General features: G+C 43.6%; 1 protein-coding gene across 10 annotated transcripts in view; it reads left to right on the forward strand.

Moving 5' to 3' along the window:
• Positions 1 to 3,523: 3,523 nt before the first annotated feature.
• RIN2 (Ras and Rab interactor 2) overlaps positions 3,524 to 27,568 on the forward strand; it is a 114,229-nt gene continuing 90,184 nt past the window's right edge. For 3 of the 10 annotated variants that reach the window (XM_008173968.4, XM_005287474.5, XM_065589827.1), the window contains exons 1-2: positions 5,117 to 5,260; positions 16,012 to 16,089. In XM_008173968.4, coding sequence (XP_008172190.2) covers positions 16,054 to 16,089 — 36 coding nt within the window. In that variant the 5' untranslated portion in view covers positions 5,117 to 5,260; positions 16,012 to 16,053. Of the gene's footprint in view, positions 3,794 to 5,116; positions 5,261 to 16,011; positions 16,090 to 27,568 lie in introns of those variants that run through there. The other 7 variants (XM_008173972.4, XM_042846610.2, XM_065589826.1 and 4 more) reach the window with 6 other exon arrangements.

Consider the following 27,568-nt stretch of genomic DNA (forward strand, 5'->3'; position numbering starts at 1 on the left):
AAGAGACCTTTTGCATGAAGCATATTCCAGTTACATTATATTCACTTACTATCATGTTTTTATAAAACCATATAGACTGCACAACGTCACATCCAGTCCTTCCCACTGTGACTCTTACAGGAATTATTAAGATCCCTGCTTCTGAAGAGACAGTGTAAACACCAACCTGTTCATCTAGCTTGGAGCCTTACACTTCGTTTCAGTACATAGCACTGCGCTAGTTTTTTGTAGTAAAACAAAAATAAGTTTATTAACAAAGAACAGAGATGTAAGTGTTACTAAGCAGAAGGCAGAAACATTGATAATTATGGATGTAAAAGCTTAACCGGTAAGCATTAGTCTTACTGGTTAACCTGCCTCAACTGTTAACTCCGGGCCGGCTGGCTGACCCCCGCGGCCCTGCGTCAGCCGGAGCCGTGCTACCTGGCCCAGCCCCAGCCACGCCGGCCCCAGCCGCTTAAGCGGTTAACCGTTTAAATGACATTTTTAATCATTTAAACGGTTAACTTTTTAAACGGTATTTATATCTCTAGTATGGCTTTTCAATCAGTTGTGCACCTATTTTATAGTAATTTAATCTAGACCACATTTCTTAGTTAGCATATGAGTATGTGGGGCAAAAGACTTATAAAATCAAGATGTATCACATCTACTGCTTCCCCTCCTCCACTAAAACAGTAATCCTGTCAAAGACGGAAATGAAGTTGGTTTGACATGATTTGTTCTTGACAAATCCATGTTATCTATTACTTATCAGCCTATCAGCCTTTTACAAATTATTTTAACAATTTATTCTAGTGTTTTTCTGGGTATCGAAGTTAGGCTGACTGATTTGTAATTCACTGGGTCCTCTTTGTTCTCCTTTTTAAAGATAGGTAGGTATTATGTTAGCCCTTCCCCAGTCCTTTGGGACCTCACCCATCCTCCAGAAGTTCTCAAAGATAATTGCTAATGATTCTGAGACTGCTTCAGCTAGTTTCTAAAGTACCCTAGGGTGAATTTCATCATCCTATGATAGCTAGTTAATATAAGCAGTGCAACTATTGGTGCAGCACATATGAGTAATGCTGCTACATATCCTTAAGTTAGTAAGCTCAATAAAATTGTTTGTTTGTTATTCAAGTGTAACACCTTGGGAGCAATCATCCACCAGGGCAAGTTAGAGCAGCCCTGAGGTTCTGGGGAGTAGAAAGGTGTATCCATCTGGGGATCTGGCCCAGAATTGTCTTCTAAATTATAGCTTCCTGATGGATTCTGAATTAATAGAATCAATTGCAATCAACAAGCGAGTATTAAGTAGTTTGCTTGATCTCAACATTCTCTTCATGTAGCTGTCCACAGTGACTTTGTTCCTCACTCCACCAAGGCACCTGCTAGTTGGCTCCATAAAAGAAAGGGGGGAAGGGTAAATTATTTAAAAAGTGATAGGGTTTTTTTGGGCTAGCAAAGCAACTGGGGAAAGTTATATTCCAATGCCAGCACATGCAGAAATGTGTGAAATGCTTTGGTGTTATGACGTGTTACCCTCTGTATAAACCTATTGGGTCCATAAATTAAAATGTCAAATCACCAGTCTCGGGGAGAGCGGGGTTTGCTTTTAACGATATGGCATGGCCTATGCCTCCCTGTCTCTCCCTGCTCCTTTGCACCGGTGGGGAATAAGCAGGCATTTCACATCCTGACCCAACTGCTTCCTGCTGGGGCATGTAGTCCAAGCCAGTCCAGTCCAACTAAGGCACCTGGCTTCAGACATGAGGAATAGAAAAGTAAGTCATATTAATATTTCTGTTTATAAACTCCTTAAAACATTTCTGAAACAAAGTAATGGGCAGATGCACAGAATAGAGTCAGAGATTCCAAGGCCAGAAGGGACCATTGTGATCATCTAGTCTGACCTCCCGTATAGCACAGGCCAGAGAACTGCCCCACAATAGTTCCTAGAACAGATCTTCAAGAAAAGCATCCAATCTTGATTTAAAAATTGTCAGTGATTGAGAGTCCACCACTATCCTTGGTAAATTGTTCCCATGGGTAGTTACACTCACCATTTTAAAATGATACCTTATTTTCAGTCTGATGCTGGTTTAGTGAAATATAAAGGCTTTATTGGCACTTATTTAGGATGGCCTACAGAATCTATTTTGCTACACCACGTGTGAATAATGCAGACGTTCCAATAAAAACTTTACATCACATCATCAGGAGCTAGCTGTAATTTACAGCGGGGGCTACACTGGAGCCCCATTAGCAGAAGCTGCTCAGGGCAGGTCTTCACTACGGGTGGGGGGTGTCGATTTAAGATACGCAAATTCAGCTACGCGAATAGCGTAACTGGATTCGACGTATTGGAGCTGACTTACCCCACTGTGAGGACGGCGGCAAAATCGACCCTCGCGGCTCCCCGTCGACGGTGCTTACTCCCACCTCCGCTGGTGGAGTAAGAGCGTCGATTCGGGGATCGATTGTCGCGTCCCGACGAGACGCGATAATTCGATCCCCGAGAGATCTATTTCTACCCGCCGATTCAGGCGGGTAGTGTAGACCTAGCCTCAGATGTACTTGATGACTACCTGTTCTGTTCATTCCTCTGGGGCACCTGACATTGGCCACTGTTGGAAGACAGGATACTGGGCTAGATGGACCTTTGGTCTGACCCAGTATGGTTGTTCTTGTGCCTCCCGCAGACTATTCTGGCCACATCCGCCCCCCGGGTATCAATGCCCTTTTGGAGCATCCCTGAATTCTTGTGACTCTTTGCACCCAGTATATGTGAGGGAACTGAAGATACTTTGTGCCACCACAACCTCCCTCTATGGATTTTCCAATGCCTGGGGCTTTGGCTTGAATCAAGCCCTACCAGTGTTTGAAGTGTAAACAACAACATGGTGTTTGGTTGCACTAATACCCCAACATGGCTCTCTTAAGAGTGCCCTATTTATGGAGAAAGCGAAAGCCATACCATAGGGAAAGGCTTGTTCTTAAAGTTTTGTTAATGAAGCAAAATGCAATAAAATAAGTCTGATGTGTTTGTGAAATATTGTATGTGTGGATTTTGGAAAGAACACACCTTGTCTGAACTACACAATCCTTATATTCAAAATGCATTGGGTGCTGTAGGTCATTTTCAATGTCTCTATTGCATTAGCTGAAGTAATGAGACTGGGTGTGGAAAAATCTGGCAGACCAAAAAGGTGCAGGAGGGAACATGGTAATTGCCATAGTCTCAGATGGGTAATCAGTCCAGTATCCTGTCTCCACTGGAAGCCAGTGGTATCCGTTTTGGATGAAGGTCCAAAAAACCCTGCAGCAGGCAATTGTGGAATAATTTGCCCCAGGGAAAGTTTGTTCCTAACCCACATCAGGGAAAGAAGTGTGTTAAGACACCCAACCACAGACATTGTCATGCAGTTACACACACTCCTCAGCAAGTCTGGACTTGCTGGGGTTTATTGCACTTATGCCATTAACCCTCTCCTGCCTCTGAGACACAGGAGGTTTAGTCAGTTGCTGTGTGCAAGCCACTGGGAGACCTTGGATGCGAAGCGCTTATAGCACAAATCACTATGATCTGTGTCCCTCTGCCCACACAAAGCTGGGGTTTCAAGCGCACAAACAGCTAAACAGGCACGCATTTGGAGCAAAGGGATTCAACAGATGCCTTTGGAATGTAGCCCTTTAAGTATGCAGCTCGCTAGCTTCCTATGTTAGTGTTTAGCAGAATTCATATCCTCTTCCTCCTCCTGTCCTTCGGTTATCCAGCTCCATTCTCTACCCACTGCCTTCCAGGCGTCAGGTGAGACTCTCACATTTCCCTTTGTCCCATTTTCCTCCATAGCTGTGATCTCCCCTACAGCGCAGGGGAGAGCCAGGTGCTGAAGGGAAATGGGGCTGGCCCTTTAAGGACACAAAGGGCCCCCCACTACCCCTGCTCCCCCCATTACCCCAATCCCTCCCGCTTCCAGCCCCCCAACTTCCTCATGGCTCCAGTCCCTGCCACACCTCCCAACCCAGCTACGCCTGCCCCTCAACTTTCCTGCTGCTGCAGAGCCCTGATTGTCTCTGCTCCGCCAACTCCCCCTCCAGTTCCTCCCCGCCCCCACCACTGCCCCCCAGCCTCTGCCCTCCTGAGCTGCTCCCCGCCCCTCAACTCCCCCCAGTCAGTCAGTCCTGCCCCCAATCCCTACCCCTCAACTCGCCCAGTTCCTCCCTGCCCCCACCACTGCCCCCCTGCACTACTCCCCGCCCCCAATCCCTACCCCTCAACTCCCCCAGTTCCTCTCCACCCCCACCACTGCCCCCCTGCACTACTCCCCCCAATCCCTACCCCTCAAGTCCCCCAGTCACTCCTCGCCCTCACCACTGCCCCCGCCCCCAATCCCTACCCCTCAACTCCTCCCCAGTCCTCCCCACCCCTGCCCCCCAAACTCTGCTCCCTGCCCCCAATCCCTACCCCTCAACTCCCCCCATCCGTCCCCACCACTGCCCTCCTGCGCTGCTCCCCGCCCCAATCCCTACCCCTCAACTCCCCCAGTCCCGCCCGCCCCCACCACTGCCCCCCGCCCCCAATCCCTACCTCTCAACTCTCCCCAGTCCCCACCACTGCCCCCTGCGCTACCCCTCAACTCCCCCCAGTCCTCCCCACCCCGCCCCCAATCCCTACCTCTCAACTCTCCCCAGTCCCCACCACTGCCCCCAATCCCTACCCCTCAACTCCCCCCAGTCCTCCCCACCCCTGCCCCCCAAACTCTGCTCCCTGCCCCCAATCCCTACCCCTCAACTCCCCCAGTCCCTCCTCGCCCCCACCACTGCCCCCCAACCTGTGCCCTCATGGGCTGCTCCCCCACCCCCAATCCCTACCCCTCAACTCCCCCCATCCGTTCCCACCACTGCCCCCCTGCGCTGCTCCCCACCCCACTCCCCCCCGTCCCCTCGCGGTCAGCACTGTCCCTCCCCGCGGCTGCCCAGCTCCCGCAGCAGGCGGGACGGCAAATGGCCGCAGCGAAGCCCAGCCCCTGCCCCCTGCCGGACCCTTCTGCCCCGCCCTCCCGGGGGGCAGTTGAGGGGGCTCGGCGCAGGCGCCCTGCCCCGGGGGTTCGCCGGCCGGCCGGCCGGCCCTCGGCAGTGGGGAGGGGGTGAAGCGAGGGAGCCTGGCCGGCGCGGCCACACAAAGCCCCGGCTCCTCCCTCCCTCCCCGCCCGGCCGCTCGGCGAGCGGGCAGCGCCGGGCTGCTCCCGCCGCCGTGGGCAGGAGGCCGAGCAAGGTAAGGGCCGCGGGGTGCGCGGACACGCGTGGGGGGCAGGGGGCGCAGTGGGAAGAGGGGCTGGGCTGAGTGTCTGCGGGGCCCGGGCCGAGCGATGGTCCCCAGCGCTCCCCCTTGCCCCGGGGGTCCCCCCTCCGAGCGCTGGGGCACGGGCGGGGCCCCTGGCGATGGGGCCGGCGCCTGTCAGGGGCCTGGGGGGCGCCCGTGGGGCCGCTCTGGGTTTGCGCTGCGCCGGCTGGGAGGAGAATCTGGGCTTGTTTGGGGGAGGGATTTTCAAACCCCTCTAGGTGATTTCGGAGCCAGTCTGGAGCTCTGAAATGGCTCCGCTGCTTTTGAAATTCCCACCCTTTGTCCCAGGGACTAGGGTTCAAGGACCTCCTGTGTGTGTGGCAGGTAACCTCAGCAACCGAAATGAGACCGAAGTATTACAGCCCACCCGAGACTAGACTGTCCTGGGCCCTAGGCAGGGAACAGGATGGACCCAGGCCTTCTGGGTCCATCCTGTTCCCTGCCTCGGGCACAGGACAGTCTGGTATTCAAGGCCCCCACAATGGCAAGGACATGACTGAGATACACCTCGCTGGTCCTGGCAAGTGACCCGCACCCATACACTGCTGAGGAAGGTCATTGCTATGGGGGCATTGACCTGGGGAGGGGACATTTTTTCCTGACCCCATATATGGTGATCAGTAAGACTCGTATAGGTATCCCGAAAAACTGAATAGGAAGTTGTTCTTATGAGCAATGCCAAGCAAAAATATTAGAATTCTTATGAAGTCTTATTTTTAGCCTCCTTTTAAATTATCTTATTACTCTCCTTTATTGTCTAGTATCCTTTTGAGGGTCTCGCACTCAGTTACTAGTGGTTATACGTGAGGAAAATTTCTTGGTTGATTTTCTCTTTAGTAGTTTTATGAGGCAGATCCTCACCCTATACAAAAAACACACTACTTTAAAAGGATTCACAACAACCAGGTTGCAGGTGTAACTGACATTGATTATCACATGTTCTCACCTTAGTTTGCCTTCTGTTGTTGGTTATACATACTTGTCACTTTGTCTTAACTTAAATCATAAACTCTTTGAGGCAGGGACTGTGTCTTACTATGTGTTTGTACAGTGCCTAGCACAATGGAGTCCTGATCCTAACTGGGTCTGTTGGAGCTACAGCAATACAAATGATAAACTTGGTCCAGTAGTCTGTTCCAGTGACTGTTAGTCTCTTTCAAAATGGGACGGGTGTACACACTCACACCCCATCTTTTAAATCTTTCCTTAAAACTACCTATACTATGATATTTACAAATTGCTCCCGTCTGGGATTGGCTAGGCAGGTTGAGAACTTTGACTTCTGATTTTCTGCAAAATTTTGTTTTTTTATTGTTACCTCATTCTCTCAACTCAGCCAGTCTCCACTTACTGTTTTGCCCACCTGTTGCATCCTGTCTGATGTGTAGATTATGAGCTCCTTGGGGCAGGGACCATCTTCTAGCATATGGTGTGTAGCACAAGGGGGCTCTGATCATTCTGTGGAAGATCATTGAGTGGGGAATTCCAGGCCTACAGTACAAACTTTTGCCAGCTTAGCTATGTTAGTAAGGATGATCCCAATATAGTATAGGCCAATATAGCTGTGCAGGCAAAAGTCCCTGGTGTATAGTTATACTGGTATAATTTATTTCACTTGGTAGTTAGGGGTAGGGCACTGGAATAAGCTATGCCAGCAAAAACACATTTTGCTAGTATAAGCTTCATCCATGCTAGGGGCACTTTGCCAATACTATTCAAGTCTATTATAGGTTTTGTATACTGCATGCATCACTGTAGTATCTGAGTGCCTAAAAAGCCCTTGCTCCTTAACGGGACAAAAGGATATATTGCATAGCTATACCAGGAAAGTGCTCCTAGTGTAAACCTGGACTGAGAAAACACAACCACTTCTTTAATATGTAAGCTCTGTTATCTTTAAGAGAATTTAATTGTTTCTTAAATAGTAGACTCTATTTGGGACAGACTTTTTGGAATGTTACTTGATTATATGGGCAGTTAAGACTGTACTAGCTAGAAACATCTATTAATAACATGTTATTTGTAATGTTGTCGTTGTAGCAGCCAGGTTGGTCCCTGCATACGAGACAGGGTAGGTGAGGTAACCATTTGTTGGTTCAGTAAAAATATATTACCTCACTACCGTGTCTCTCTCTCAATCACATAACTAAGCAAGAAAAATGGGCCATATTTCTTTCTGAATTGAATTTCTGATTTGGAACAGTCTTATTTAGCTGTACACTATTAAATACAGACTGCATTTGATATCACTAACAAAAGGTGTTGCTAAATGCATTGATTTATCTTTTATATTAATTTAAAAATAAAACTAAATGCTTAGCAAGATTAGTATTGGAGGGGAAATAAATATTGACTTTCTCAAAATATGGAGGAACAGTTATGTAGATCAAAATCCTTAAATCTTGCAACTTTCCCTGAATCCACTCATCGAAGATTCTATGTTTATAGCTCTCAATGTTCTCATCATAATTTTGTTGGGAATCTATCTGGCTATTTGTTCACATTTAATAAACTAATAAGAGATTATATACGAAGTTGTGAGAAGAGCTGGTCAAAAATGTCAATTACGCCTCCCCCGCCCCCAAATTTCTCAAGAAAATTTTCTGGTTTTATCAAAAACTGAAATAAAAACTCAAAAATTTTCAATTGAAAGCAACCCAACTCTTTCAAGAACTGAACACCATATATTGTTACCAAAAGAAAATCAATTTCTGGCTTTTCATTGGAAAGCTTCAAGAAAAAACAAACTTTTTCTGTGAAAAGTTTTGCTTTGGTGATGCAGCCATTTTTCATCTAAAAATGTTTAGATGAAAAATTTGCAATCAGCTTTTGATATGATCATTGTGAAATGAACTGGTGGATTTGTACAGCTAAATACCCACCTCCTTTCCCCCCTAAGGATCTTCCATATCCCATGGTGGTGGAGTTCTGAGGATTCCCACCACACATACTATTATTTTTAACATCCCTTCAGGCCCTGGGTTGCAGCCGTAGTCTTTCAGGATGAGGAGAATTGGACTGGTATTGGTATTCTACGAAATGTATTGATCTGAGGATCATTGTTGTGTGAGATACGGTAGTTCCTTCTCTAGGGTTTAAACGTGATCTTTCTGCAGCATTCTTTGTGTCTCCTGACCCAGACGATAAGGATGGAAATGGGAACCCAGCTAGGGTGTCTCGCCTGGAAATGGAAAGCATCCCTGATAGGTCAGTGAGTCAGTAACCCACATATGTTGTGGAGCAAAGTAATCTAGTATTTAAAAATAGCCTCTAAAAGTGCTTGTATAAAACACAAGAGTTTGGAATGGCAGAGTAAATATTCAAGTCTAAGCAAAGAACATTGGAAATTTCATATTGGTCATATCTTTGAACATGAGAATTAATAGATTGCTTAAAAATCGCTGCCAAATTGGGACGTTGTTTTTGCTGATACAGACTAACACGGCTACCACTCTGAAACCTGTTATTAAGCAATACAGTTGCTATTGAAATGGTGCTCTTGTATGCAACAGAATATCAGTGCTGAAAGAGACTGTTTATACCAGGGGTGGCCAACCTGTGGCTCCGGAGCCACAGGCGGCTCTTCAGAAGTTAATATGTGGCTCCGTGTATAGGCACTGACTCCGGGGATGGCGCCAACTTGCCAATGTGCTGGGGAGGGGGGTGCTCACAGCTCAACCCCTGGCTCTGTTACAGGCGCTGTCCCCACTCCACCCCTTCCCGTCCCCTCCCCTGAACCTGCCGTGCCCTTGCTCCTCCCCCAGCCCCACAGAGCCTCCTGCACGTCACAAAACAGCTGATCAGGAGGTACAGGGAAGGAGGGAGAGATGCTGATCGGTGGTGGGCAGGAGGCACTGGGAGCGGGGGAGGAGCTGATGAGAGGCTGCTTATGTATTATTGTGGCTCTTTGGCAATGTACATTGGTAAATTCTGGCTCCTTGTCAGGCTCAGGTCGGCCACCCCTGCTCTTCCCCTTCTTCCCCCCCTCCCCTTTGTAGCCTGATCACAGAGCTGAAATGGGTTGGAAGGGTCCTAGTTTGCATTGAAAGTGAATCTCACTCTAAGGTTGTGTCTACCCTAGACTTCTTAGCCTTAAAAATTCCTATTCTTTCTAGCACTGAGTCAGCTCTATCAGTGATAGCAATGGTGGGAGCACTAATGCAGCCACTGGTGCCTTGTGTTACAATTACAGTGTAATCTAATCCCACACACAGCAGTTCTAGACAAAACAGTGGTTAAAATGCAGGTTGTCTACCTATGCTAATTCTCCCACTCTTAGGTCCATCCATGGACCTGAACCAGTTAGTGCAAAAATGAGAAGGCCATTTGAAAAGAAGGCTAGTATAGACAGGTGATGGTGGGTAGCCTTTCAACTACACCTCTACCCCGATATAACGCTGTCCTCGGGAGCCAAAAAATCTTACCGCGTTATATCGAACTTGCTTTGATCCACCGGAGTGTGCAGCACCTCCCCCCCCCACCCCCCCGGAGCACTGCTTTACCATTTTATATCCGAATTCGTGTTATATCGACATTACTCAGGATAAAAGCAAAAGTAAGGAACCGTGTGAACTTTGCAAGGTTTCACAGCTTATTATTTGTGCAGTAACAATAGCAGAAAAGAGAACCTTGATTCGATCTAGATTAGGGGTCGGATTCTCCTTTTACATCAGTTTTACACTTCAAAGGAGTTACTTCTGATTTACACCATTGTCAATGAGAGCTGAATCAGGTCCAAATAGTTGATCTGCACTCTATAACTTGCTGCTGCCTCATTGTACTTGCATGTAAGCACATCTATTATTCAGTGCTGTTACATTGAGCACATGTTGTTGTACTTTTAAGTACAACTGAACATTCATTTTGCAAAGAGAATCCCTGAAACTATACCCTCATTTAATCTAACCAATAGTATGGGGAAAAGATAGTATATTTAAATCTTATTTCAACAATGGTTTGCTTTAAGTAAAGTGACAAACAATTGTGATATCCTCTTAATGCATTTTCATGAAAGGATTTTTGTGATGTAGCCCTTTATAGAGCCATTAAGGAGCAGGTCAGGAATATTTTGCATTCTGTGTCTAGTCATTTAAACAATAGCATAATCAAAATTCACGTCAATGTTTATTGTTGACATATGGAACACATTTCTCCATTTCTGACTGCATGCTGGTTTATATGGACTTTACTGTTGCTTTGATCTTCATGCGGAGAGTGCAGTTTGGAAACATGGTCCAGGTGTCACCATGCTGTTTGAAACTGAGGGCTTGTCTACACTGGCACTTTACAGCGCTGCAACTTTCTCGCTCAGGGGTGTGAAAAAACATCCCCCTGAGCACAGCAAGTTCCAGCGCTGTAAAGCACCAGTGTAGACAATGCACCAGGTTCAGGCCCCATTGTGCTGGGTGCTGTACAAACACATAATAAATGACAGTTCCTGCCCCAAGGTACTTACAGTCTAATACACAAGACATAACAGGTGGGTGAGACAAAAATGTGGGTGGCATGGGAAGGAGGACAAGGTAGCAGTAATGAAAGGGAACTTAATCCTCTCCTTCCTTAAACCTCAGAACACAGGTGAGTGCAAAATTCCCTGCAAAAATAGGTTCTTTGGAGAACATGTGTTTTAAATACCCAGTTCAGGTTTAATATCCAATTTTGCCCTTGGGCCATGATTCTCTCCCTGAATTCAGAAAAGTTCTGCCCTGTGTAATTTTGTAAGCTATTTAAATACCGAGAGCCAGATCCTCAGATGTAAATCAGTACAGTTTCATTGGCATTAATGGAGCTGTGCAAATTGACACCAGCTGTGGATTTGGTCTGCACTGCACACACTAATTTGAGGCCTGTTCAATTTTCAAAGCCTTTCCTTTCAGAACCTCTTTTTGCTCTCCTTTGCACCATCTCCAGAATGTGTATGTCAGTCTTTTGGCTCAACGCCTAGGACTAAGCACAACACTAAATGTGACCTCACAAGTGCTTCGCAGAGAAGAATTGTCTTTCCTTACTTGTAAATGATTCCCCTGCTTCTGCATTCGAAATTATTCTTTTTACTTTTACTTTGGTTTTGGTCAACACAGAGTCCCTATGTTCATATATTTAACTCTGGGGTTCTTTTCATTCTGTGTTAGAGCCAAAATACATTTCAACACAAAAATAACATACAGTCTCATTAGCTTTCCCTGCATGCATGACATTACATTTGCTGACATTCCCTTACCTTGATTCATCTACCTGAAGATCCCTAACATCCTCTTTCAGCTAACTCTTGCTTCCTTTGTTCTGTTAATGATTGACTCTGGACATATGCCATATAAGATATTTAAATACCCAATTAGAGAAAAGTTCCGAAGTACCCAAGCTGCATCTTGGCCAGACTTAAAATAGCAGATTCATCTGTATGCTTAGAAGGGTGAGTATATGGAGAGACCTGGAAATCCCAGCGTGGCCAACCTGAGACTGCTTTATGTTCCTCCAGGAGCTGAAGGGTATGGCAGATTGGGTAATGAATGGGATGGAGCCTGGACTCAGCCAGCTAACATAGCGGAGCTAGTGCATAGGGGGAAGTAATTTGTGTCATGTAATGGACTTGCATGGATTACATTCCCCCATGGAGCAAAGGACAAAATTGTGCCTCTCTGAGTCCCAGTTCAGCCTCATATCTGCTCCTGGACAAACATAACTATGCTATATCCAGCCTTCTACTCAGGATTCACAATACTCCATAATTGAGTCATGTATTAGGTTTGACCTGATAATGATTGAGGGCCAGAATGCAATATGAATATTTCCACTGGCATTAATTAGACTGTCTCTGTGTGTGTGGAACAGCTCATCAGTTTGAGCAAATGAATTCAGTTTGGGATAAACATATCATTATAAAAAAGAACATCAAGTTCACGAGAATAAACACCCACCGCTTTTGGTGACTGGGCCCTTGCTGCATTGCTGACCCTGAGTTTATTTGGCCAATAATTTCTTGGGAAAAAGTTTAGATGTTGGGAACTGTGGGAGATAGACAAGTAGTAAAATTTTTATAATAAGCTGTTCTAGCAATGGTTGGGGATTTTAAAAAAAAATGTTTTGCAATGTTCAGAGCAGTTAATGCAAGATGAAAAAGATGATTTAGAAATTTTAAATAGCTATCAAAAAGGAAGCCAAAATTCTTAGTGTGTTCATAAGGCCCACACCTGCTTGGCTGCTTGGGGAACATCAGGGTACCATATATCATTTAAAATTTCTCTGTCCAAGTGCCAAGTCATGAGCACTGCTGTTATACACAGCTTTTATTAGGGTCTAGAGAAAATCTTATAAGTTGTGAATACACTGGAATTGGAATTTGATAAAAAACTCAATATTTGACATGAGTTTCAGTTTTGGAAAGTGTAACTTGGTGATATAATATTTTTGGTCCTGTAATTTTTATAATATGAGACATTTGACCTTGATTTTTATACATATGAAGCAGTTTACTCTAGCTAAGATCAGGTATCTTTCATTACGTACATTAGGAACTGGGAGCTGAATGCTTTGTAAGTTGGCTATAAAAACTGAAACTTGGAACATGTCTTAGCAATGAGCAAACTTTTTCTCTTTTAGTTAGATTTGTTGAACTATACATACCAGTGTGGGAATTTGTAAATAAAATGCCAAAAATACAAACACATGCCCAGGTCTTGCAAAAGGAGCACAGGCACCAATCCTGGAAAGACTCCTGTTGACTTTGATGGGCTTTGAATCAAATCAAATGTAGGCAGAACCCATTGGGACTTGTAGGAGGGATCTGTCTGCATAGATACAATTGCAGGATCAAGGTCCCTACTTGCACAGAAATATGCCATAGAAGGCTTTGGTTTTATTGCCTTTCATAATTTCAAGGATCCCAGAGGGTTCTCTGTTTTAATATCAGGGAATGGAGGGGTGGAAATTGTTCCATGGTGACACCTTTTTCCAAGTGTCAGCACAGCAAAAGAATAGAAAACTCATTTACAAATTTCTGAGCAACAAACCTGAGGTCAGAATGGAAGAGCTACAAGAATATCACCTATAGCTGCAGTGGCAAGTGACAGCTTTCATGAAAGTTGTATGGTACAGAGCAAATTCAGGCTGTAGAAGATATACCCCATTGCCACATTACCCCATCCTGTGTTAAGAGCTATAGGAGGAGACTCTGTGGGAGGAAATATCTGAGGAGACTCACAGCATCCTGTGATGTCCCAGTGTAAAAAGTGTGTGATGACCATGCCTGAACTTGGAGTGCTACCAGGCATGAAACCAAAATATGCTAATTCTATGATGGTATCAGGGTTATCGAGAGTTATATCTAGCAGTGGCAGCTCTATTTTTCCTTGATGCAAATATAAAAATATAAAGAAATTCCCAATAAAAGTTATAGTTAATAGACCACAAAGGTTGTAGATACCTATGTATTACATAAAGAAACACCATCCATTTGAAATCTAGTCAGGCTTAAATTTGAGATAAAAATAGCTTTATGTACTTCATGTGTCCTTTAGTCCTCTTGCCAAGTTTTGTGATTTTACAGCCTCTCCTTTTACCATGTAAATGTGTTTAAAATATTTTTCTCTCCCCACACGACCCGCATAGGCAAAGAAAACAAGATTTTATTGGTTATGCAGAGTAAATAGTGGAATTGACTACGTACCATGTTTTTCCTAGCTCTTTCAATTATAGTAATGTTAGGTTGTGGTCCTGCAAACACACACGAGACCCAGTCCCGGAAAGACTTAAGCATGTGCTTAAACACATTGACGTCAGTGGGATTACTTGTGTAGTTAAAATTAAACGTGTACATGTTCAAGTGTTTGCTGGATTGGGGCCATGACTAGTTCCACTCAGTGTCCTGGGACTATGTGTGTGTGTAAGTGCTTTTAGGAATAGGCTCTTGAATCTTGCCTGACACTGGTAAGTGTGACATTAAAAAAAAAACTGTCTGAAAAAGTTGTCAGAATCCCTTTAAAAAAGTAAGTTGTGATTATAAAAAACAAAACAAACCCCCAAATACTGGAAAGCCAGGAACTAAACTGACGTTAAAGTTTTGAAAAAATATAACAGAAATGTTTCAAAGTCTGGCAAATTATAAATAATGATAACTAAAGGTTTCACAGACAGCCTTAAGTCTGAGGGCTGGTCTACACATACAGTGTTAAATCGGCACTGGTGCAGCGGTGCTGCTGTAGCACTTAGTGAAGATGCTCCCTATGCTGATGGAAGAGCTTCTCTCATTGGTACCCCACCTCCTCGAGAGTCAGTGCTGTATTGACGGGAGAAGCTGTCTCAACAGGAGTTTGGGTTATATACCTGCGTTGCTCAGAGGTGTGGATTTTCCAAACCCCTGAGCGCCATAATTATACTGAAATAAGGCTATAATATAGATCAAGCCTGACCTTGTGTCAGTTCCCATTTACTTATCCACTATGCTTTTTGCTAATTACTGTGCTTGGAATTCTTGGCATAGCTGGTAGTATTAGAAATGAAGCTGCAGTATCTGGAGAACAGTAAGCCTTACTAAGGTTAATTCAAGTTTTCACATAATTTTTTCATCAAATTTTGTAATTATAATCAAATTTCTGTCTCGCCTAGGCAAACGGATAACACATCAAATTGAGTAGGAATTATTATTAAACATATACTTACCATTTTTATATGCGTCTTTGAAAACACACTTTTGTTGTGGCTTTTTCCAAAACACGCAAACTGCCAAGATAAATATTTGATTTACTAGATTTTAGATTCACTTTTTTTATGTCTAGAAGAAAAGGATTATTTAATCCCTTATTATTTCAGCAACTGTTGCACACATGTAAGCTATCATTTATAATATATGTTTCCCATGTGGTTAACCGTGGTTCTAGAAACCAAAGAAGTGATTTGGCTCTACTTCACATCTCTTGTTCCTTGCTGAAGATAGCTTAATGATATGTATCCACCTTTCTTCTAGACTAGGCATTTCCCGTTTATTGCCTTCCTTTTATTGGTAATTTTATAGTTGCCATGTGTTGTTGTGCTGACTGAAAATCCCTACAGTTTCTGTGATGTGGCATATAGTGGAGATTAAATGTCCCCAAAACACCTTGACAGTTTTGGCAAACTAAAGCCTTATTCTGCTTCAGCTTTCTTTTGAGGCCAACCAATCCACAAAAATATTCTGCCAAGTTACTTGATTTTGTGTGACTTAATTTTCATGATGTATTGTGTTTTGCCAATCACTGAAAGTTATTTTATAGGTTGTGTAAGAAACAGTAATAACACAGTACAGTTGCCTTCTTTATCAGTTACAGCTACTAAACCCCCAGCTTTATTGCTAGCTACTCATGTATTTTGCAGAGATGTCTGTCATAAGGTGGGAGTACAGAGGTTTACTCTGTAGAATTGTGGAAAAGTTTGGAGCCTTTGAATATGCCATTAATATGTTTCATAGAAGGCCGAAAGCAGAACGTGCTATTCTAACTGTGCTCATAAAACACATTTATTTTCTGCTAGTGACTAGAGAGGGCTGCTCTCATAAGACCAATTAATATACTTTGTCATACAGCCAGCTCTTCCTTCCGAATCAACATCCTTGCAGACATTATTATAACTCCACCTACCAGGAAACTATGTGTCAGTTGTGACTGGCAGACTTTTATTTTATTTTTTTGCCTTCTTGCTTCCTGGTATAGGTGGAGCTGTAATACTGTCTGCAGGGATGTTTCCTTTCCAGGATGGGAGAAGAGACAGACCGACAAAATACATTACAGGTAAGTAATTATTTTCTTCTCTGTGTGTAACCAAGCCTGGTGTACTCTTTTGAATTCCGTCAAATCTTACAGAAGGAAAAAAACTTTACTTTTTCAGCAGAGCTTGATTTGGAGTAGTTTCCTGACAGAAATCTGGATTTCATAGGACAAGTGTGATGAATTTAAGAAAGGCAGCTGAAAGGAACTCAGCCCTGCTCAGTAGTGCCCTGATGCACTGAGGTACTTGACTTCAGTAGGACTATGCACGTTTAAAGTTATGCACATTCTTAAGTTAGATCTATCATGGCATAGGCCAAGAAGAGATTTTTACTTAAGTGTAACTGTTAGAGTACTATAATGGTCCTAGTACAGTATTGGCCTTAGTGGTGTAGAGCTTGTACCCCAGTCTCCATTGTTTTTAAAACAATATTCAAAATGTGGTTGCTCATTTAAATGTATGATTGCAAAAGTCTCATTATGCTTGGTACCTTTGATAGCTATACGTTAACGAATTTTATAAAGGCATTTATTCCCTATGAATTGAGAAACTCAGGGCCAAATAATCACAGGTTTGAGATTAGTACTTTAATTTTACTTTTGGGAGCATCAGACCAGATTACACAGCAGATGTTCTTTTAAAATTATACAAGATATTGTTACTTGATAACTAAATAGCAGAAGTACACGTAGAATATTGAACTTTATTAAATGCAATACAATGAGTGTTGTTTGGGGGTTAATTCATGATAATGAATTTAAATGTCTAATACACCTCTACCCCAATATAACGCTGTCCTCAGGAACCAAAAAATCTTACTGCGTTATAGGCGAAACTGTGTTATATCGAACTTGCTTTATCTGCCGGAGCATGCAGCCCTTCCCCCCCGGAGCGCTGCCTTACCGTTTTATATCCGAATTCGTGTTATATCGGGTCACTTCATATCAGGGCAGAGGTGTACTATGAAACTCTGTGCCAGTGAGAAATCACTCCTTTGAACCGTATTAAATGTTTCCGCTGTCTTGCACTCTAAACTTTCCTCTGTATTGTAGTAACCCAGACAGTGAACAAACTCAAACTCTTTTGCTTCCGGGTAGCTGCTACACAGTCTATTAATCAAATCCAAATAGCAGGTTTACTTTCTTTATCCCCTCTGGAAGATTTTGGTCCAATTTTCCAGAAATAGGTACCTAAAGTTGGGCTTCCAAATCCATATTTGCAAGAGTGCTCGATTGCTCAGTAGCTCCCATTGACATCAGTAGAACCTTCTGGGTGAGCAACACTTTTGAAAATCAGGTCACTTATTTAGCAGCCTAAATAAAGACATAGGAGCCTAACTTTAGGCACCCTTCTTTATGGAGGGAGAGTTTTTTTCAAAGGCATACAAGGCAGCTAAGCATCCAACTCCTATTAACTGTCGATAAAAGTTTGGTGCCTAACTGCCCTTTGTGCCTTTTGAATATCTGCCTCTTTAACTATGGCTCCTAAATCCCTCTGTAGGTACCTATATAAAGTGTCCTGATTACCAAAGGTGCTGATCAGTGAAGCTCTCATAGATTTCGGTGGAAGTTGAGAGGACTCAGCACCTTAGAAAATCAGGTCGCTTTTATTTAGGTTCCTAAATGCCTATTTAAGCACCTAATTTTGAGCACTCAAATTTGAAAAACTTCCCCTTTATCTCTGTCACTGCATCCCTTAACTAGGATCTCACTCTGGTTTTCAGAATAGAAAATATATTTGGAAGGTCACTTGTTCAAGAACAACCTGACTCTCACATTTGGTTGTATGAGAAGAAAATATAATTATTCCAAATGTCTTGGTTTTCTAAAATGAATAGTTTGGGTTTTAAAATGTTCCTTCTTCAAGAGCAAGATGCTGAGTACATCTAGAGGAATGATGGCCCAGAGATCAGAGTGCTAGTCTGAGACTTAGGAGACCTGGGTTCCACTCTCTGCTCCTCCACAGACTTCCTGTGTGTAAAGGAGGGTAATATAATTAATGTCAGTCAGCATGGGTTTATGGAAAATAGATAATATCCAACAATCTTTTTTTTATGAGAGTGCAAGTTTGGTTGATAAAGTTAATAGTGCTGCTGTAGTATACTTAGACTTCTGTAAGGTGTTTGACTTGGTGCCACATGACATTTTGATTAAAAAACTAGAACAATATAAAATTAACATAGAATCATAGAAATGCAAGGCTATAAGGGACCTTGAGAAGTCATCAAATTCAGCCCCGTGCTCTGTGGCAGGACCAAATAAACCTAGACCATCCCTGACAGGTGTTTGTCCAACCTGTTTTTAAAAACCTTCAGTGATGGGGATTTCTCCCTTGGAAGCCTATTCCAGATCTTATAATTAGATAGATTTTCCTAATATCTAACCTAAATCTCCCTTGCTACAGATTAAGCGCATTATTTTTTGTCCTACCTGTAGACAACATCGAAAACAATTAATCACAATCCTCTTTTGTAGCAACCTTCAACATATTTGAAGACTGTTATTGGGTCCCCATCTCAGCCGTTTTTTCTCAAAACTAAACATGGCTAATTTTTTTAACTTTTCCTTTTATAGACCTTTTATAATTTTTGTTGCTCTCCATTGGACACTCTAGATTTGTCTACAGCTTTCCTAAAGTGTGCTGTCCAGAATTGGAAACAGTACTCCACTGGAGGCCTCACTAGTGTCATGGCACACATTAAATGGATTAAAATGGGGAATCATCACCAAGTTGGTACATTTTGTGGTGGGGTCCCACACGGATTATTTGGCCTATACTATTTAACATTTTTATCAATATTTTGGAAGGAAACATAAAATCATCACTGATAAAGTTTACAGATGACACAAATTGGTAGTAATGAAGAGGAAATGTCTTTGATACAGAGCGATCTGGATCTCTTGGTAAACTGGGCACAAGCAAACAATATGCACTTTAATATGGCTAAATATAAATATATACATCTAGAAACAAAGAAGGCAGGCCATACGTACAGGATGGAGGACTCTATCCTGGGAAGCAGTGACTCTGAAAAAGGTTTGGAAGTTGTGGTGGATAATCAGCAGAACATGAGCTCCCAGTGTGACACTGTGGTCAAAAGGGCTAATGCGATCCTTGAATGTGTAAACAGGGGACACAAGTAGGAGTAGAGGGGTTATTTTACCTCTGTTTGGCAGGGTTACGACTGCTACTGGACTACTGTGTCCAGTTCTGTCCAGAATTCAAGAAAGATGGTGATAAATTGGAGAGGGTTCAGAGAAGAGCCACGAGAATGACTGAAGCGTTAGAAAACAGGCCTTACAGTGACAGACTCAAGGATCTCAATCTATTTAGCTTAACAAAACAAAGGTTAAGGAGTTATCATAGTCTGTAAGTACCTTTGTGGTGAACAAATATTTGATAATGGACTTTCTTTAGTCTTCTTTTTGATCCCACCTCTAAATAGCAGTTACTCCCAGGACTGTAGTTTGGGAAGAGTGCACGCACTATATAGTTGGTCATTTTGTCTTCTCAAAGTGCAGGATGGGGTCTGACTGAGCTGTCACAGAGGAGTTTAGGAAAAGTAGAGGATCAGATGAGCAAATCAGCTTTCTTTTTTGCATCCAAAGGTGTTTAAAAGTAAACTAAGGTAAGGGTGAGCTTTCATTTCCAGCCTTGAAATGGACTGCACCCATCAGTCCATGCTCTCAGTATTGCGAAGTGCAGAGGAGCAGCTTGTCTGGCATGCAGCAGTTAATTGTCACTTTTCTGGAACTAGTTTTGGGTTGTCCTGACCTGATGGACAATAGAATTTTTCTTGGCTTGTTGGTTTTCAGCAGTTTATGCTTGGCATCCAAAACATGAGTACAGAGCTTCAGAGGCTCAGTGAAAAATCAGGTCAATGTAACACCCATAACAATGAATAAATGTCAGAGATGTTCCCGCAACTGCTGGGCTCTGTTGGCAAGCATGCAGTTCTGACTTATACAGTAGAGATGTTTAATTTACATGTATGCTGACAAATGTTAGCTGGCATTACAGATATCTCTCTTAAAATATTATTTCAGAAACCTACTTTTTATGTTGGAATCACAGCCTCTCCCTCGTGTAGTTTTGGGACTGGGACGGCTGCTTGAATGAATCACAAGGGTTATAAAAAATGTTAATGTTGTAACATTGTTAATCGACAAGGTATACTGAGCAGCCACCTGCATGATACTTCTTATGCCCAATATGAACAAATTAACATTTGTAATTTATCCAGTTATATGTACTTTATTTTGTTTTGCATCACTCTGCCTGGTATTTTGTGGCATTATTTCTTTATTTCGTTGTGATAAATTGGCATTAGATTAAGGTTATGTTTTAGGCCCTGCTCCTGCAAATACCTAAGCATGTGCTTAACTTTACACACAGGCAGTAATTCCATTGACTATAATGAAACTATTCCTTGTGTGTAAAGTTAGGCTTGTACTTAAGCCTTCGCAGGATTGGGGACTTAGACTCTGTCCTGAAAAATATACAGTCTGTATCTTTCTCTGTGAAATTAGGGTTGTACTTGAACAAGAGATATATCCATTCAGATCTTCCTTCAACATCTCAAACATTGAAGATGGACCGGCTGCTTCAGGATTCCCCAAGACAGAAAGTAAACATGTTTTCTTCTGAGCTACTCCCTCTTCTGACAGAGGTTTTCTCAATGACCCAGCACAAGGAGGCACACTTGTTATGGCAGGTGTCACCAGGTGTTTCTGTTAAATGTAGGGTATGTGTACACAGCTGCTGGGAGCCAGTCTCACAGCCCGGGTCAACAGCCTCATGCTGGAGCACTAAAAATAGCCATGTAGACATTGCTTTGACATTCGGGCTCAACTGGAGCTTTCCTTAGAGATGGGTGGGTAAGCTTCGGAGCCTGAGCTGGAATGTCCATATTGCTTTTTTAGTAAGCTTTTTTAGTGGACCTAGGCTGCAAGACTCGCTCCCAGAAGTAGACAGATCCACCATGTGAGCAAGTGTTCAGTTTTGGGAAGTCGTGCTTTGTTGTAGTCAGTTTTTGTTATGCAAGGTTCTGTGCTGAGGCAGTGAGTGGCCCTTAGAGCATGAGCTCTGTGAGCAACAGGGGAGTTGCTTTCTGGTTAGAGCCAGTTCATGAGACACAGATGTTTCATGAGAACTGGGCACTGGAGTTAGGCTGAGATTCCTGAAAGGTTGGATTGCCTTGCATGCTGTTTGACCACCTCTGTTCCAGGACTGGTACATATGTATAAAGAAAAGAAGTTACACATCAAATATACCCAGACTGGGAGTCGGTGATTTTTTTTCTTTGACTGAGGCTGATTTGCTACCCCTTAACAGAAGGGCAGTGCTTGTATTGGAATGTAACACTGGTGTCAGAAGAAGGAGCAATAGCGTAAATGAGAATCAGACCTCTTGTCTGCTTTTCCAGCCCTTTTAGTATGTTAGGCCTCTATCACACCATGCCCAATAATTCCTTTTTGAACATACTTAGCTTATTTTGAAACTTTAATAAAATGTAGATGGAAATACTAAGTAAGACAGCCAACATCTGTTATGTACAAGATAACTTTATAGAGCTATTTCTTACCTTCACAAGACAGACAGGCTGCTAGGGGTTTACCTTTCATAGATAGTTTACCTCCTTGAATGCTTTCAAACCTCCATTTTTCCTGTATTATTATTGACGCAGATAACCTATACCCATCAAATTTTGCACCGCAAAGCAGAGTCCAAGATTCAAATTCTAAGCATAGTCTGCAGAACCCTTCTTTGTCACGTGGGATATTGAAACACAGCTGCTTTCCAGCTCAATCTGTTGTGAAGTTGTTAGTTTAACTGTATCTATCTTGTCATTTCTAATTCCCGTTTTGCTAGCAGACTGAGTTTAATGCGGCACATGTTTTTGTAGTATCATTGTATTAAAGCAGCGTTTCTCAAACTGGGGTGCACGGGCCCCTGGGGGTCCCCCGAGGGTACTCCAGGGGGACCCTGGGACCCCTCCCTCCCCTCAACTCCTCTCCCTCCTTCCCAGCATACAGGGGAACAGGCTTCCTACCTGCCCTAGCTCTGCGTCGCTCGTGGAAGCGGCCGGCATGTCCCTGCAATAGGGCGGGGCTAAGGGTCTCCGTGTGCTGCCTCCACCCAAGCGCCAACTCCACAGATACCATTGGCTGGGAACTGTGGCTATTGGGAGCTGTGGGAGCAGTGCGCAGAGATCTCTAGGTCCCCCAGCCTAGGAGATGCTGCCAGAGGGATGTGCCGGTTGCTTTCGGGAGCCACCTGAGGTAGGTGCTGTCTGGTCGGAACCCACACCCCTGACCTCCTCCTGCAGCCAAACCCCCAGCCCAGAGCCCGCACCCAAATTCCGTGCTGCTCCCAGAAGCGGCCTGCACGTCCCTGCAGCCCCTCGGGGAAGGGGTCTCCGTGTGCTGCCTCCGCCCCGAACGCCAACTCCGCAGCTCCTATTGGCCGGGAACTGTAATTCTAAAATTGTGTTTGTTGTTAGAAGATTGGAGTGAATATTGTGCATCACAGCGAGACTTCTCATTCTTTGATGCAAGTACTGAGGGTAGCAATATAATTGAATGTCAACATATTGGAGAAGGTGTTTAGTGTGCTGAGCTGGGTGTCATGATGGTAGCAGGCTGATGCTTGGAGGTTGTTGTATTGGGTGTGACTGTTGTCTTGACTCGTTACTTCCTTGTTTTTTAGTGTCTGCGTTTTGTGAGGAAATACACATGAGCAGCCTAACTTTGAAATTAATGAATTTCTGAAGTGTGGGATTATATATTGAGAATCTGTGGTGGCGTTGTACAATTTTTTTTGGCATGAGTTTGTTATGGCTGTATTACCCATGAGTGGTAGTGAAACCACAAGTTTTGGGATCAACTGAGTAACTTGCAAGTCCCCCCAAAACTTCATCTCTTATTATATGAACATGTATTCTGTAAATATAACCAAAAGGACCAGAGAAATACGATCTTCCAAGTGATCACTCTGACCACTTTGCTTATACCTTGTATCTCTTTCCCTCACCTTTTTATTGTTTTACTTTGTAAGCTCTTTGGGGCAGGGATTGAGTCATCCTGCGTGTCTACATTGCGTAGTAGCACATTTGGAATGTCACTGTGATAAAAATAAAGTCTAGTATAAGCTACGTATTTAACAGGAAGCCACTTACATTTTTTGATTATTTTTTGTATGCTTCAATCTGTAAAGCCAGGTGCCTTATTTACTGTGTCCAACTGTGCTTAGAAGCGCAGGGAGAGAAAGAAATATAACTAATATATTTTGTAGAACTTCTGCAAATAACCTCAAGTAGCTTTTCTGGACATAAAAAGGTCATCTTTAAATATTTAATATCTCTAGACAGCCCAGGACTAGATGCATGTGCTTTGTCTTAATGGAAAGCAGCAATGTTCAGTGGTAAGCTCCCAAGTTCTAGCCTTGGTAGTCATGAGATCACAGATCTTAAACTCACTGTTCTAGGAGTGAATATGAAAAGGTGCTGCTTGTGTAACTTGTACGTGGGTGTGGGATGGGTATGTTCATGTGAAATTCCACATTTGGGGAGAAAGAAAGGAAGCATGCTTGTGGTAGGCTGCTTAAAGAAACGGCAGCTGTTTAAAGCTGCTCACAAGACTGGAATGTTATTAATCCTGGCAAAGAGAGATTAATGGGCAGAGGCAGTCAAAGGCCTGCAGTAAATTCATTTTATCAAAGGGATGTTGCCCCTAGATGTATGCTTATTATCATTATTTATACGATGGCAGCACAAAGTGCTGCCCCTTGCACTAGGCACTCTACAAATGTATAGCAGAAGCCATTCCGTGGCCCAAATAACTTAGTCTAAATCGACAAGGTGGACAATGGGTGGGAGGGGAAACAGAGGCACAAAGAAGGGAAAGTGACTTGTCCAAGGACACAGCAGACGTGGCAAAGCTGGGACTAGAACCCAGGTCGTCTCGTCTGAGTGCCGGTCCGCTAGGACACGCTGCCTCTGATTTGTAATAATATCTTTGGGCAAGGGAGACTAATGTGGTCAGGTTCTGCAGAAACTGAATTTATTTAAAATAAATTTAAAAACAGGCTCTCGCCCTTAAGGCTGTGAACAAAACCTTAAAAACACGAGCTGAGTGTAACCAGTGCAGCAGCTGCCAGGCAATAGGAGAGGAGCTGCCACTGCTGTCCCTTGCTCTACCTTCAGTTCAGCAGCCGAGCATGTGGCAGGTCAGTTGTGTAACAGCTGAATCCTCTGGGCCCAGGAGGAAGGGGAGGGATGATCAGCAGCCCCTCTGGGCTCTACCTCTCCTGGGCCAGGATGGTTCCCTCCTCACCAGATGCCATACCAGTGGCGCTCCTACTTAACCACTCGGAGGCTTTCTCCCATGGCTGGCTCTAGCTGGCTCCTCCTCTTGCCCAGTTCCAGTGATTGCTTTCCCAGGCCTAGTGAGAGGAACAGATAATACCCAGCTCCTTACCCACCTCTAGGGAGAGGCCAAAATGTTCTAGCAGCCCTGGTGGGCAACTCCTTAAGGGGAGGAAGGGACAGAGCAGGGCCCCCAGCCCTTTTTGGGGGGACTGGGGAGGGGGAGAGAGGTGAGAGGGCTTCCATCAGGGGAAGACTCAAGGCTCAACTGAGGGAAAGATGCTGCAATCACGAGGAAGCCAGGGTAGGGCTTATATGACTGGTGCAACTGTGGATACATGGTGCTGAAAGCTGGGTTGGGGAAGAGAACTGGTGAATTTGGGGTATGGGTAGAGAATTGATAGGCTGAGGGTAAATGGAGAGGTGAATGGCAGGCATATCCCCAAACGAGGTAGCCTTGAGAACTGAGTGAATGACTGGGTATGTGGTTGTGCAGTTTGAGACACAGAGGATTTGTGTGTGTGAGTGAGAGATTGGTATGAAGTTTGCATGTATAGTGTCCATGAGTGTGTGCGTGTATGTTACATAGTGCAGGGAGAAGTGCACGTATTGGTGTTTAAGGATATGTGAACAGATCTCTATCAGGGCTGGTAAGATTTTTATTTTTTGGGACCATTTTGCCTGGGTTGTTATATACAGAGAGAAATAATATTGACTAGCACTAATGGCAATACCAACAAAACATTGTCCAAATATTGCCATATTAAAAACAGGTCTTGAAATTATGGCATACAACCGAAAGAACAATTTTTACTCGCAGGCAGTTTTCTTTTTTATGGTCTCTGGAAAGAGATGGGATTTAATCACTTCCCCCAGATGTTAGTTGCATTACTTAAACAAGCTAACTTATTCTTTTCCAAAAGAGCAGTAAAACCTATTTTCCAGCACCCTCAGTGATTATTTTTTTCCAGAATTAATATAAGTTGTCAATATGTTTGTTGTTACTATCAGCCATGGGAATTCCCCAGGTGCCAGTATTCCAGAAAGCATTTAGCCAGTAAATGTATATTTAGCTGATTGACACTCCCCTTTGGGTTTTACCACCATGTCTTGATTCACATCAGATACATAACACACACAATTTTAAATTAATAAACACATCCTGTATAACACAAATCCCTGAGTATAATAAAGTGTTGGACTCAGCATCTGCACTTACCAGCATGTTTCACTTTCAACCTTCCTCCTCTACTTTGGTCACTGCTTTGATCCTACCATATGAGGCTTGTTGTTTTTTTACAGAAGCTTTTTTTCAAATCTCTAACTCCTGGGAGGGAGAAAAAAGAAAAAAAATAAAGAATGAAACCTCCACTCTCCTTTCCTGAGGTGTTCCACTTTTAGAGATCTCTAGAAACTCTCAAATCCAGAGGGGAAAACAAAGAAATGTTTAAATAGGTTTCAGTCAGATTATTCCTGACACTAGTGCTCTGTGTGCTCCTTGTGGCCGGGAGTAAGCAGGATAGAGTGGAGTGAGAGTGCTGTTATGGCAGAAGACACCAGACACATGTAGGCTTACAAGTTTTTTTCTTGGCATATGAATAGTATATAGTCTTGGAAGAAATGTGTATTATTGTTAGGCCATATCTACACTACCATTTATGTGGACAAAACTTATGTCGCTCAGGGGTGTGGAAAAAAACACCCCCCTGAGTGACGTAAGTTTCGCCAGCATAAGTGCTAGTGTGCACAGCGCTATGTGGGCGGGAGAACTGCTGCTGCTGACATACCTACTGCCGCTCATTGAGGTGGTTTTATTATGCCGATGGAAGAGCGCTCTCCTGTCAGCATAGAGCGGCTACGCAAGTGATCTTACAGCAGCGGAGTTGAATCAGTACAGCTGTGCCGCTGTAAGTTTGCTAGTGTAAACATGGCCTTAGTTTTTTGATGAAAATTCTTCCGGGAAAGCTGTGGTAAGCTGCAGGAATTGGCTTTCTGCCTTGATCACGTTACTAAAGTCAGTTGAGATTGCTGTTTGGCCCGAGATTTCTGAAAGGGGGGGATTTCTATGTGGTATTTGTGACTACCTCTGTTCAGGAATTGGTGTTCAGCTTAAGATTTCTATATATTGTTGGTGACCACTTCTGGACTTTAATTTAAGAAAGTGATGGGACGTTAATGAGAAGATGCAGGAAAGACAGAGAGATGAGAGTCTGAACAGTGGAGGATCTGTTCAGGGTGGATGGGGAGATTTGAGAGGACAGCAAACACGTGATAGCGGGACCCTGGTTATGGGTATGTGGACACCCACATGGTGAGTGTAAATTTAGGAAATAAGGGAACCAAGAAGAAACCCTTGAGGTCAGGGACACCATTAGACGTGGGAGGTGACAGGAAGAAGATTCACGGAAGGTAACCCTGAAGAAGTGTCAGAGGAGTAGCCGTGTTAGTCTGGATCTGTAAAAAGCAAGAGAGAGTCTTGTGACACCTTTAAGACTAACCAATGTACTGGAGCATAAGCTTTCGTGGGTGAATATTCACCCGGTTAGTCTTAAAGGTGCCACAAGACTCTCTCTTGCTTTTTCCTGAAGAAGTGATTATCCTTGTAAGTGGAGAACCAGGAAAAGAGGGACATAGAAGCCCCAAAGAAGGAAGGTTTTTAAGGAAATGTGTGTGACTGACTGATTCAAAGATAGTAGAGAGATTGGGGAGTATGGAGAAGAGACACTAGGTTTAGAGCAATGTCAGTGGGCTAGAGAAGGCCTAAGTCAAACTGGAGCGGCTCAAGGAAGGAATTGGAGGGAAGAAATTCAAGACATTGGGAACAGATTGCTCAGTAAGCATAGAGGTGTAGACAAGTGGAATGAGGGTGTGGGGGGAAAGGGAAATGGATCAAGTGAGGATTTCTTTAGGGGCAGGGAAATGATTTCTTGAAGGAATTCAGCGGGCAAGGCAGCATTGCCAACTCTCATGATTTTGCCAGTCTCATCATATTTGATGTCTTACTTAATGTACCAGATTCTGGAATTATGTGATTAGGCAAAATTCTCAGCTTTCTTTTTTTAAAAGTGCGTTTCTAGCCTTCATGGTTGCAGAGAAGAGCTTGAAAACATGACCCGAGTCAATTTAAGGGCTCAAAA

This window comes from Chrysemys picta, chromosome 3 (genome assembly GCF_011386835.1).
Source record: "Chrysemys picta bellii isolate R12L10 chromosome 3, ASM1138683v2, whole genome shotgun sequence".
Classification (NCBI taxonomy): Eukaryota; Metazoa; Chordata; order Testudines; family Emydidae; genus Chrysemys; species Chrysemys picta.